Source organism: Eubalaena glacialis, chromosome 3 (assembly GCF_028564815.1).
Source record: "Eubalaena glacialis isolate mEubGla1 chromosome 3, mEubGla1.1.hap2.+ XY, whole genome shotgun sequence".
In the NCBI taxonomy this organism is placed as follows: domain Eukaryota; kingdom Metazoa; phylum Chordata; class Mammalia; order Artiodactyla; family Balaenidae; genus Eubalaena; species Eubalaena glacialis.
The window spans coordinates 16,802,783-16,817,417 of NC_083718.1; the positions used below are offsets into that span (position 1 = coordinate 16,802,783).

Consider the following 14,635-nt stretch of genomic DNA (forward strand, 5'->3'; position numbering starts at 1 on the left):
GTAAAAATGTGTTAGTAATATATATGGCACATATAACAATTTGCTGAAGAAACAGGATGACTCTGAGATTATGTTCAATCAAGGGAAGAGTTAGTTTAATTGGTTTTTCCTATAAACAGACAATTCCAAAGATTGGACCTGTACTAGTGCTTTAAGAGGCTAAATGAGGAAGTAGGATTAGGGAAAAGTTGTGATGTTAATAAATATGAAGAAAGCTAATGCCAAATTCATAGCATGAATTATTTACTTCAATACAATTTGCAACAACTTAAGAATTCAACAATAAAAATTCATAAATCTTTCCTCAAAATGAGAACCCAATTAAATTTTGAAATGGACCACTTTCACAAGTTGACAAGAAATTTAAATGTCAAGTCTCATGGTATTTTCAAAAGCTAACATTCTAAAAAGCTAAATCGCTATAGCTCCAGCTAAAATACAGAAAAGAGAATAACTTCTGAAAATTTTCGTATGCAGAAGGATTGGAGTTCAGAAGACCTGGCTCTGATCGTTCATAATGAAGCTAATTCTTTGAAAATCACTGAGTCCACACAATGGAAATTACAGTAATACTTATACCACAGGATGGTGGAGTCTATAAAGATGTCCTTTACAAAATATTTAATGCTATTTTAATATTTATTGCTGTCACTAACCTTTTTGGATATGGAGAAACCTAACTTATAGGTAACAAAAAAATTTACCTTTTAATAAATTTGAGAAAGAAAAGATTTAAATATCAGCGAGGACCTAATAAGTTAAATCAACAGATAATACAGGAAAGGAGAGAAAACATATGTGAGGTGAAAACAGAAGAGCTGACAGGAGGGATGGACAGCATATTTACAATGTAATGTAATGATGAAAACTATTACACTGAAAAATAAAACATATATCCAATTCAGTAGATTTAACTTGATCAAACACAGAGTAATTATTTACCCAATATATTCATTAAATCGACCAAACTATATAACTAAGATGTATTTTATTTCAGTGGGCCACTAGGGCTATCAATTTTTTACAAATTAAAAATTCATTGGAAATATTTTTACCCTTGAAGGGGAAGTAGTATAGCTTGAAGGCTAAGTCTTTGGGGAGTGGGTCATAGGGCCAGAGTTTAAATCCTGACACTACCAATTACAAGCTGTGACCTTGAATAAGTCATTTAAGCCATTTGCCCCTATTCCTGGCTTATAAAATGGAGAGGAGAATAATATTTACCTCAGTAGGCTTTTTTTGAACATTAAATGAATTAACATACATAGAGAGATTAGAACACCACCTGGCAAATAATAACTCAATAAATGTTAGCTAATATAATTAATAGTAACCAAATATTTCTGTCCTTTAATATTAGTTACATAAAATAAAAGCTGATAGAATTATTTAATAATATACTAAAATGAGATATTATGCAGCCAAACAAATGAATACAAAATAGGTATAATTTCTCAGACTTTTTTTTAAAGTTTAAAAACCAAGGTTCAGATTAATCGATGCTGTATTTGCACAGATGGGTATGGGAAGAACTGGATATGGGACAAAGACTTTCCACTGGATACCTTTTGTCCTATTTATCTCTTAAAACCTATGAATCTATTACTTTAAAAAAAAAAAAAGAAAAAGAAAATCAAAAGAAAAGAACACTAGCTAGCACTTCCCAGGAAACGTAACCCACTAATCACACAATGAAGCTCCCTCTCAAAACCCCACTAAAATGACAGTGAAGAATAAAAAGGTATAACTCCACAAGGACACAGAGGATAGGAAAGAAGATACCACCAGACAAGCAAAGTCAACAAAATCACAGAAGAAAACGAAATGGATGTGTGGCTGGCAGCTCAGCTTTCTCTAGCAAAGGGGTAGGGAGAGGGGGCGATAAAAAGTAACTTGACTGAAGCAGCAGACTCCAGAAAGGTTCAGAAATTGGAGGCGCCAGACACCTCTTCAACAGGGAATTGCTGGAAAGTTTATTTTTTTAGATTGGTCCCTAATCCCAATCCTTGGCCACACAGTCATACAATGTTACCACCCCTTCCCTATATCCTAGCAGAAGCACAGTGTATAAGACACTGTTAAACTAGAAAGGGGCCATACCTATGGACCACATGATATACCTTTACTAAAATTAAGAGAATTCAGTGAAAGTCTGCAGACTGAGTGCTCCCTGTCCTCTGCTTTGCAATCAGAATGTTGGCGAGTGGAGTCAAAACACACGTCCACTCCCCACTCCACGCGCCTTGACGCAGGAGATTACTTATTAGGGGGTTATTTCAAAGGGAAATCCCTATGGATAGCAACATTTAAGAATTCCCCAACTAAGAGGTGAGCATCTGTACACTGGACATCCAAGCAGCTTTTTAGTGCTCTCTCAAATGGAACCTTATCTGCATCACATCACTAAGTACATAAAAGGACAAATTAAAAACAATGAAGAGGGAATTCTGTGGCGGTCCAGCGGTTAGAACTCCGTGCTTTCACTGCCGAGGGCCTGGGTTCAATCCCTGGTCGGGGAACTAAGATCCCACAAGCCATGCGGCATGGCCAAAAAATTAAAAAAAAAAAAAAAAAATTAAAAAATAAAAACAATGAAGAACTTAGATACTAATATTGGTAGGAAAGGATGTTACTTAAGGTTGTACTGGCCATGTAACTAGTGGTGGAAAACTCCCTAAAAAGCATAAGGTAATACCCAGTAAATCCCTATCAACATTTTAAAAATTATTAAACACATACTATGGGCTAGGAGCTGGACCCCTGTCACTCGGGTGCTACACGTGCTTGGGGACACAGTGCAAACATGAGAAGATGAGTAAGAATATAAAATAGAAAGGTCACCCATTAATGAATGAAAGAATGGCAGAGACAGCAGATGCAATGGCACTTCCGATGATGCAGGGATCTCTGAAGTGTGCGGAGTTGGGGAAGATTTTGACGAAAAGGTATGGAGCCTGAACTGTTCCTTGAAGGATATGAATCTACCAGTAAGAAGAGGGGTGCACTGGTGTGAGTCAATGTAGAGAAGGAACGAATATGACCGAGTAAGGGAAGGTTGATGGAGGGGTGGGGACGCTGTGAACCTAAGACCATCTGGAAAGGAGTAAAGTGTTATATATAGGTCACAGGTGAGCAGTGAAGGTCAGAAGGAACAAACCTGCATTTGATGATAAAGGCGTGAAAACTATTTTTTGACTAGGGTATAAGCATGTTTTAAAAATGTTTCCTTGGAGTTACATGTGATATGGATTAGAGGGAGGAAAACCGGAAGGAAGAGAGACCAGGGAGGAGACTAATGTACTATCAAAATGTAACGTTAGGAGTAACTACACTAGGGCAGCGACAGATGAAATTTGGAAAGAAAGGGTTAATATGACAAACAAGGAAAGAAATGAGATTCAGACGTGTCTAGGTGCGGAAAGAGTGGAGGAAGACAGAGATAATACATAAAACTAAAACTTTAAATGAAGAATGAAAAGCTAGTTAGGATCAGTGCATCCCTTAGCAAACATTAGGTCTCTTCTCTCTCTCTCTCCCTTTCCCAATTAATTTTTACGAGCCAAACTGCAAGGTGCTGGGGGACAAAGACATATCTCACTTCCCACAGTGAAGAGATCACAAGCCACCATTACATGTGCATACAGCTGAACCAAGAAATCTATGGCTGAAAACACAATCAAGCAAGACATCAAGTTTCTGAGTCAGAGGTCACATATACTTATTTATTCATCCAACAAATGATAGAAAATACTCCTTTAAAACATATTTGTGGATCAGAAAATTAAAAGAATCTATCAAAGATATATGTAAATGAAATGGGATGAGATGAAATCTAAGTAATAACTTTATTTTCAGGATCATGTAGTTTTAAAAGAAGCATTTCTAGACTATAGTACAGGAAATCCCTTTTATTTATAAGACTTCTTTGTGAATTCTCAGTTGTTCAAACTGACCTTCAGTTGGAGGATTTGCAGGTGACTTCAATATAGAAAGCACCTGTTAAATATTATTTGGAAGTGTTCTACCCATCATTGATTTTGAACTTTTCTGATATTAGATACCTGACATATCTGAAGGCAAATTAGAAAACTGAGTTTTATAGACCATCAGAATAATTCTATCAGCAACATAAAAGACAGAAAACCAGAGTGGAAGCTTTGAAGAAAGTGAAGTGTTTGCAGCATTTCTGTTTCCCTGATTTTGATTAAAAAAAAGAAAGCAAGAAAAATATTGGGAACTCTGGCAATGTCACCATAATTTTAAAGAGCAACAAGGAATGGAATCTTAAAAATAACACAAATGAATCTACATACAAAACAAAAACAGACTTGGAGACATAGAAAACAAACTTATGGTTACCAAGGGGAAAAGGAGGGGGAAAGGATAAATTAGGAGTATGGAATTAACAGATATAAACTACTATACATAAAATAGATAAGCAACAAGGATTTACTGTTGCACAGGGAACTATATTCAATATCTTGTAATAACCTATAATGGAAAATAATCTGAAAAAATGAACATTCATAACTGAATCACTTTGCTATACATCTGAAACTAACACAATATTGTAAATCAACTATACTTCAATAAAAAAAATATATCTCACAAAAGGACAATCAATGTGATTCTACTTACATAAAGAACCAAAACAGGATTTAGGAATACATATGCATGTGGAAATTTTTAATGTCAGAGGGTTGAGATACACAGAGGAATTAGAATCTTCTGTTTCTGAAGGTGGGTGATGAGAATATGGGCATTTGTTTTTCTGTTATTCTGAAACTATACATTTATATCACCTATGCACCTATCTTTGTATAAGATATTTCTCAATAAAAATCATGCCATACATCAAAAAAAAAAAAAAAAAAGGCAACGAGGAAATGGGTCTTTAGTCTACATTTATGGAGTCAAATAGTTACCAACGAGCAGTCTTAATTTCTAAAAAGAGCATTTTAGAACATATTGGAAAGGTTTCTTTTTTCTTTTTTATTTTTTGATCGCGCTGCGTGGCTTGCAGGATCTTAGTTCCCAGACCAGGGACTGAACCCGCACGTTCCCTGCAAATGTTTCTTAGGATACAACAGAGAAGAAAAATATTTAAATGATAAGCATCATAATCTTTATAAGAAGTATTTTTTAAAACCGCAAATGTTTACAATCCAATGTTTTTAAGGAGATTCATTAAAAAGTCCATAGATCATTTCTTCAAAAAAAAAGAAAAAAAAATCAATCTTAAAACAAGCCATTTCTTTACTAATAAAGTGAATGACCTAAGAATTTGTATGCAAGTACCAATGTGAAAAAAATGAAAAGAAAGCATGGCATTTCATGATCTTTAAAAATGTAATAAAAAGACTGGTTGCCCTGCATAACATTTAAGTAGCCATTAAAGCATGAGAAAAACTATTAGAATGTTAAAATATTACATTTCTGAACATACATTATGATTTAATCTAAAGGGGAAAACCAGAATAGTATATAAATATTTGGCACCTGCAAACTTTCTTTAAATAAAAAACAAAACAAAACATTCAAAAGCACCAGAAGTAATACTGTACTTTACAAATAAAAGTGTCCTTTTGCCATTTGCAGGCCCACGTTTTGTGGACATTTAAAAGCTGTGGTCAACCTGGTCTGGAATCAGGAAGAGATGTCTAGGACACAACCCAACTTCCTGAATGAACAGGTGTGAGTAATGCACACTCTTGTTTCTTTCCCCACGTTGTTAATAAAAGCAATGAGAAGAAAGGCACTAGATCGACCAAGGCTGAACATTATTCCAGCCTGCAAATCATATTCTCTCCAATCACCTTCATATCCTGTAGTTCACTATTACATTACCCTGTTTAATTTTCTCCATGGCCATTTTTACCTACTCACCCTCCTCCCCAACCAAGTTTATTTTTACTTACTAAAATATAAGCTCCAGGGAACCTTGTCTGCTTTATTCACCATTGTAATCCCCGAGACCTAGAACAGTATCTAGCACATAGTAGAGTCTCAATAAATACTTGTTGAATGAATGGATGCTACCCAAAGGTTGATCAGAAAATCAGATCTGGTAAAATAAGGGGTTCAGTCGACTGTGGATCCCACCTCCTAGGGGAACAGCTAGAGAGCTTTAGACTCCTGATATAGTCTTAACTTGTAACCACCCAATGTACGCTCTATTCCACTGTCCATGTGATCTTTCAAAAGACAAATCTGATCCACTTAACCCCCCAGATATTACATCAGTTCACATGCATTCCCGCGGACCACAAAAGTCTGAAATGATCTAGCTCCTGCCTACCTTGCCAACCAAACCCTGTCTACCGTATACTCAACACAAGCATACCTTATATTTCAGCAACACTGGATTCAGTTTCCCGAATATTCCACGCTGTTTCAAACTTAAGCCTTGCCCGTTCATGTTTTTCTGTCTGTCAACTCCATTCCCAATGAGTTAGTGAGCTCCAACTCATACTTGCAGTCCCAGCTAAAAGATCTTCCTCCTGTGTGAAGTCTACCCAGAATTTTGCCAAGTTCCATTAGAAAGGGGAGGAAAGGAATAAGAGAAATACAGAGGATATAATCACAGTTGAACTGAAGTAGAAATGTGACAGAGGCCAGGCACGTTATACAAGATTGGAGGGATAATGAGGAACCATGGAAGGCAAGCAGGGAGAACAAGTTGAAACAGAGAGCAAGGAAGCAGACCTGAATTGGCTAATGCTAGAGATCAAGAAGAAGGTATCAAAAACTACCCGAGAAACAAAGAAAAGGATCAGAAAGTTGGATGTGGGTCCACAGTGATTAATCTGATGGAAGCAGTAAAACATTGTAATTATTATTTTTATTATGTCACACACCTTGACTGTGCTCACTATTCAAGACAGCAAAGAATGCTGCAAGGATTTCAAAATAACTCATACTTCCAACAGCACTTTGTAGGAAGGAAGATTTTTTTATGAAGAGAATTTATTTTTTATTTATCAGTAGCATGACAAAAGAATAAACTTCCAGACTGCATTAATTCTGGTTTACTAATGGAAAAAGAAAAGTTAAATGTGTAAGTTGTAAACATTAACCTACATTACAGGGATGTTCTTAGGATTAAATGAATCAGAATATATAAATAGCACTTAGAAAAGTATCTGACATACAGTAAGCATCGTAATAAGTGCTTGCATTCATTGCTAACATTCGCTTTGCCGGGTTCCAGATTTCTGAAACATCACAAACCAAAAAACAATATATGAAGCCAAAGCAATTCTAGTACTAAGTTATCAGAGAAGCAAGCATAAGTAGTTTAAAGAGATGGAGAAAAAAGTATATGTGGCCAAATTTGACAGTATTAAAATACCAAGATTGAACATATGTTTATATAATTTTTCCTAAAGGATTTTTAAGACTAAATATGGAGAACAGAATAAGCATTCAAATACCTGCTGAATGAATGAATGTATTATTATATATCTGTACTATTTGAATTTGTGTACACTATGTTCTACTTTTAGTAAAGTGTAATATAATAAAACTAAATATAATTATTAATACAGATACTGTTTTTAATGGGACAGAATAAAAAATTGTTAGATTCATATTTTCAAATATCAATTATGGATATTAAATTTATATGACATGAAATATAAAGTTGTGAATAATCACACTGAAATAGAGAATTTTAACTCAAAGAAGAGACACTGTTAAAATGTCTTCTGTAAAAGAAATATTTATTATAAATCTATTAAGCAGTACTTTTCAATGATATAAAATCTACTTTATCTCAAAATAAATTCTAAGAAAAAAATACCAGTTTCTAGTGTGAAATCTGGAGCTCATGTTGACTTTGAGATAAGATTAAGAACTAAATTATTAACATACATAGTAATAGATTAGAATATACATGATACAATGTATATTTAGAATACAAAAAATTCTAAATATGTATTCTTTTTGTATTCTGCAAAGTATCCAAAAATGCTTAAAGGATAGAAATGAATATCAATTCACAGAGATTATAATTAAGCATTTAGTTATTGAATTCCATTGAAAAATATTAGATAACTAGTTAGCACATGGTCAAATTACAGTTGAGGACATATGCTGGGAATATATTAAAAAATCATTTTAGGTCTGTTTTCTGTTATAAAATTTCTCCTTTATCTTAGACTAGGCTAAAAGAAAAGTTTATGTAGTTCCCTTATTTAAACCAAATCCACTTAAAATGGGCCTCCTGTTGTAAAAGGCTATAAATCGGACTAAATATTTCTACTCTAGTATCCTAAGAAACAATAAAACAACAGTTGAGTAAGACACACAGAGTAAATCATTATAGTATCGTTATCAATATGCCACTCATGAAATCCTGTCTTCTATGACTTCATAAAAAGGAAAAAAATGATAATATTCCTTTTCTCTTACAGAACGAATTGACTCAAGAGTCTGAACAGATATAAGTTACTGCACTGTTGAATACAAACAATATTCTTATTGTATAGCATGACAATTTAGATTAAGAATTGACGTTCACATTTTTTTTTGAATATTTAAACTTGATAAACATGTATTAAATAAAAAGTTAATAAAATCAGATTCATTTTCTTTGCTAGAATAACCACCACCACCATCACCAATATACTTTTTCTCATTCCAACCATACAAAAAAACTGGACTGAAACAATTATAAAATCTCAAGATAGAACCCTATAACCCTTATGTACAATTCTTTATGTAATATTTATGTTGGATTTCAGGTACTATATTTTAAATGGAGCCATTTATTTCCTGATCTTTCAACAGACTACTCAATTTGAATGCTAATTTAGATAAATGTAACACTGTGGAAAGACCATCCATTTCAAAAAAAGAAGATCAAGATCTCTCATCCACAGAACACACTGATTAATTAGGATGCTTAGGGGTAGCACATCTCAGCTAACTTAAATGCTATGCTTAAGTCAGGTTAATCGGATTCACTTTGCCAGTACAGTATCCCAAAACTGATTCTGGGACGGTTCATTATTCTGAAGATTATCATTCTGAATTGTACCTGATGCACAAATTCTGGAAATACAAGAGATTCAGGCTGAATCACCTGGATAATGGCCCCATAATTATTATTTCCTTAATTCTCCTAAAAGAGGTGAATATAAGAGCCTGATTAGTTGGGCTCCAATAACCTAGTGCCTTATTCTAACAGAAGGACAGCAATAGTTAATTCCTCTTAACATTAAATTCTCAGGAATTTATCTGGATTCTCCCTTCATGTACATGGACAAAATTACTTCTAAGAATCAGATAACTCTGGACCAAAACCTCCTGAACAGTGCCGGTCTTTCTACAAATAAACAGCTTAATAATTGCGGCGGTTGGGGTAGGTGGGGTGGAGAGGAGAAATTTAGAACTGGTTTTTTAGTTTGCAGTTAAGTTTTGAGATTCAATGCAGTGTCTGCCAATCTAAAATTCATTCAAAATTATTCTTCACAGACCATATTAAACACAAGGGCTGGCTCAAATATGAATGAGGTACAAAAGAAACATAAAAGGCTGCAATCAAAAGCACTTTAAATATTAAACATGAAGGGATATTATATATAAAATACGAACAGATAAATTTTAAAGTCTAAAATTCTGCACTTTGACCCATGATACAACTGTTCTTTACATCATGAGCTTCTGTGTTTAATCTATCTAATAATATGTGTGACTATCATTTATTTAATATACACTATGTGACAAAGATGGTGCTGGACCCATTATGGAAACACAATCTCATTTAATCCTGACAACACTTCTGCAAAGTAATCACTGTCTCTATTTACCAGAAAGAGAAAATGAGGTTCAAATTGTAATTACAAGTAAAAAGAAGAATCAGAGTGGGGATTCACCAATGTCTGACTTCAAAATCTGTAAATTTTCTACAGTACCACTTTGCTCTTCTACAAAACTAACGGGAGTCAATCCTCACTCCAACTTGTAGGTCCTACATATGCAAATTTGCATATCCACTAAAATTTATTTGTAACCCCCAAATCAATACTCATAGTGCTTTCACGGTCATTCACAGACGTGAGGAAAGCAATGAAAACCTTGAGTCACCTGAGGCACATGTGCATGCCCTACTGAAGTCAAACAAGGCAACACTGCTTCTTGTTTTCAGCTCTAATACCGTAAACAAGTGTCCTTTTTGTGGTTTATTTAGTGCCATGTTTTCCACCTTTTCGCGCTTTCTTTGGTGATTCCCTGTGTTAAATGGTCCCCAGGCATAAGGTTGCAGTGCTGTTTGCTGCTGCTAAAGCACAGAGAAGGCTGTGCTGTGCCTTACGGAGAAAACACACGTATTAGATAAGCTTTGTTCAGGCACGAGCTATAACGCTGTTGGTCATGAGTTCAATGTGAATGGATCCACAATATATGTTAAATAAGGTGTTTTTAAATGCAAACATACATAAAACAAGGCTATGCATTGATCAAATGATGAAAATGTCAGGACCAAAGGCTCACAGGAGCCTGCGAGGCTGCGTTTCTCTTAGGAGCAATGGTTCAGCATTCGCTAATTCAGTGTTGCCAGCAACTTTATAGAACATTACTACGGTGAATAATGAAAACTCTGATTGAAAGTTTTTCTCCAAAAATGTTTACATTAATATTTCAGTAAAAGATTCTCCTTCTGTCATTTCCTTCAAAGAACATCATTATTTTTTGTAGTCATCACCCATCTGTTTAAGAAAAAGAAACCTTATGCTGTCATTCCATTTAATGGGTTGCAGCTACATGTGTCTGACTTTGCTCAGGAAACTCATCTCTCTTAAAAGCAATCTGGCTTTCCAATGTGAAAGTCTAAGGAATTAAGTTTCATTTCTTACTACTGGATGTCAGAGCTACTGTTTAAAGATGACTGTTTCGTGAGATTACGATTTTTAAGACTAGATGGTTACATGTAATAGGGACAGTACAAGCAACAACAACAACAAAAAACTTAGCATAGGAATTTAAAAATATCAGCACAAATTGGAACTCTTACCTTTCTTGCCCAAGTCAGATATTTTATTGAAAAAAAAAAAAAAAAAAGATTACAGTACTTAAAACTCCAAACAAGGACAATTCAGAATTGAAAGAAAGAAAACCTGAAGGAGCCCATTGTCTTCAGCAAAATTTTGAATACAAAAAACGTGGACCAGGAAAACAGTTTGTGGCCTAATGCACTAGTTCCATGATAAACACATATATATAGTATATCTCCATCAAGTGAAACTTAATCACCTTTTTACAATTGTGAGAGGGAAGGCAGCTTTACTATGGTTAAGCCATGTATCATCAATACCATGAAGCTAGCCTATCAGTTGTAATAGCTTCTATAAAATACCACAGTGAGATTGCAATAAGCCTAGAAAATGGGCTACAAATCCCAGCTATGCTCAAGCAAGCAGTGAACCAAAAATAAAAATAGGTAAAACTGAACCAAGAGCTAGATAGCATTCATCTAGCTTCATGATTGGTAAGGCAAAGTTCATAGGCCAAGGTTTTAAAGTGACTTATTCAGATCTAAAAGACAGTCGTTATACAAAATAAAATAAAAACATTTATGTAAATTCAGAAAAAAAATCACGAAGTTTCACTCCAAAGGACATAGCACAAAAAAGCTTACTTACAATGACCGAATACCATATTATTGTCCCTCTAAAATATCACTTTAAATACGTAAAGGTAAAGAGACTCAAAGTTGCACTTTATCACTTTTAATCTCTCCAGTTTAGACAAGCAATCTAAAAGATGTCACACATTCCTACTTAATACATTTGCTGGAATCTTTCAGATTGTAACTTTAGGTAAAGAAAATGTCAACTTTAAGTTTCTTTTCCAATCATCATATTTAAATTAGCCATTAAATGCTGAATTAACAATTAATCCATACAATAATATAAAAATACATGTATTAGATCACAATTTTCATCGATTATTGGAACTTAATAAAAATATTAATCATTTTAATATAACCATTTTGAAGACCTAGGCTGAATGTAGTGTAGTGTCTAAATTATACCATCAATAGAAATGTTACATTTTCCCTTCTGCTTGGTGAAAATGAGCTCATGCAAGTATTTTTGACACTCACAGTGACACACACATTTGCCATTCTAAGGATGTGTAAGCAGCTCTCACTTTTAAACATGACAATATGATTCAGTCATACAGTATTTGTTGAAATACCAGCTTTCACATGATTTCAATACGCTCTAAGCAAGAATGATCATTTTGACGGTTTCAGGGATCAGACAGAGAAGATAATTTAAAAGGTAAGAGTAAATGATTCCACTAGCACAGACGAGTTATCACCGTGACTAGTTTAAAACTAAGATTTTTCCAAGTACAATAAAAACTGTACTATAAAATACAATGGGTTTGCAAATACAGAGCAATTATCCAAGTAGAGAGCAAACTTGAACAAAATACAAACTCTACCAGATTATCAACCTTACCTATTACTCATCTTAGCCCTTGTTAAAATACCCTGAGTAAAATGCAAATATTTTAAATAATGTTGGCTATATAAGATTTCTCTAAAAATGAACCATAAATGTCAATGCATCATGTTTTTAAATTTACAACAGTCAGATATGTAAAAATGAGTTCTTATCCAGTCACAATATAAACATTAAGGAATACTGATGTGAGATCTGGAAGCTTTTAATTCTCTAGCTTTTGTTAGCATTTTGGCAAAGCAAGTGATACATAAATGGTTTCAATGTAAAAAAAAATCATAAGAGAGAAAAATATATAAAATTTACAGTAGTTTCTACCCACCCTGGGCCAGCCTAGATCCCTAAAAGCCTCCCCCATCAGGTTCACTTCTGACTAAAGGAAGAATACCAGTCCTCCAGCAAAAACAGCCCCATTTTTTCATCAGAGAGGCTCTCACTTCAATGATATTCCTCCAGGGGAAGAGGACAGGAGCCAGGTTCCCTCGAATGTCATTCCCCAGATGTTCAAAACGTAACTAATTTATTAGCATTAGAAGATTTGGTTTATAGGGGAATCTCACTGGTCCAGTTTGTAGCCTACAAAAAAATGGATTATTTTTAAGTATAACATTAGAATACGAATAAAGGATGAGGATGTGGCTTTTTATTCCATAGAAATGGATACATTTCCAAACATGAGAAGTAAACAAGAAAGCATGCCTACCATTGAAGTTGGGGTCCCTCCCGATTTTTTAATATTCTTGGAAGGCATTCCATGAAGGCGACTGAGTCTGGCTTGGAAACCTGGAAAATCAAAGTCCTCAATTGAAGGAGGGTCTATGATCATTGGAGCATGGAATAAGATCCTATCAATTCAGAATTCAAAGCCAGTTGGAGGGGGAAATATATTGAACAGTAGTGGGGAAGAGGCAAAATTCACACTTAAAAGATCCGAACCGATGCCTAGTAGGGTTTTAATGCAGCCAGCACACGACAACCAATTGTTTAAGCATTAGAGTATTATCCAGGGTTTTTCTTTCCTCCCAATTTATCTTTCTATCATTTCAACGTTTTTACCATGGGCCTAGCAAGAAAGCAAGTCAACCTTCCGAATAAATTGAAAGCGTGAGAATTCAGTGGGCGCTGAATTGCTGGTCACCATGTTTCCTCATAGCATCTTGTGTCTAGAGTCTTTCATTTCCATTTAGCACCTCCTCTTTCAACGACTATTCCTAGACTGACTATAAGTCCCCTGTATCCACCAGTCAGGCAGTGCTACTGACCTCTTCTTCCCGGATGTGACATAAGGGGGAAAGAACCAGTTAGGATACTTTCAAAGACAGGATCTGGTAAATTTTTGTCTAGATCAGTAGGATCTTCCTTTTCCCACCAGGGAATGACTCCAGTGATGCCACAAGCTCCCCCTGATTCCTTTTCGTAAAACCAGTCGCTCTGCTCATCATCACCTGTGCAAACACAAGAAATCCCCCAGAGATTCAGTTTTATCATCCAAATAAACCGAGCTGTCAGATTCAGATTTAAAAAATACAAGATGGTAATTAAATCTGAATTTCAGATGATTCATTTTTAATATAAATACATAGTACTTGCACAAATTTTTTAGTATACGTCCAAATATGAAATGGGTCCTACTTATACTAAAAAATAATTATTTATCTAAAATTCACAGTTAATTGGGGATCCTGTATTTTATCTGGCAATCATCTATATAATCTGTAAAGAAAACTTTTTATTCTACACCACGGTTTCACTTAAGAAATGTGTTTTTTAATACTATAACAAGAACTTCCATCAACAATAACATAAAATGTTATGTTTCAGAACCAATTTAAAAATGTGAAAAACAATAATATACTGGTTAATCCTTTGGCAAAAACTGTATGGAAATCCAGTTAAGGTACTACCCTTTCCATATTAAGGAAAAATAAACCCTAATCTCCTGCCAGGAATTAAAAGGTATAAAATTATAGAACTCGTTCTTTGCAGCTGATAATGGTATATAATTAGCTTAATTTCATGATTTCTATGGAGTGCAAAAGGGGAAACAATCATGAACAGATGTGACTAAATGAAATTAATCTGATTAAGTTCATTAAGAAATAGTTGTGAAAAAGTTGATTTTAAATGAAAAGTGACAACACTACAGAGTTTACAGAGAAACT

At 34.4% G+C, this 14,635-nt stretch overlaps 1 protein-coding gene across 5 annotated transcripts in view; it reads right to left on the reverse strand.

The window, feature by feature from the left end:
• The window catches only part of GPATCH2 (G-patch domain containing 2), a 173,204-nt gene that overhangs the window by 140,549 nt on the left and 18,020 nt on the right, over positions 1–14,635 (reverse strand). For 4 of the 5 annotated variants that reach the window (XM_061185304.1, XM_061185305.1, XM_061185306.1 and 1 more), the window contains exons 4-5: positions 13,736–13,918; positions 13,177–13,256 (exon numbers count right to left, since the gene is read on the reverse strand). In XM_061185304.1, the coding sequence (XP_061041287.1) occupies positions 13,177–13,256; positions 13,736–13,918 (263 nt within the window). Of the gene's footprint in view, positions 1–12,608; positions 13,050–13,176; positions 13,257–13,735; positions 13,919–14,635 lie in introns of those variants that run through there. The other variant, XM_061185309.1, reaches the window with a different exon arrangement.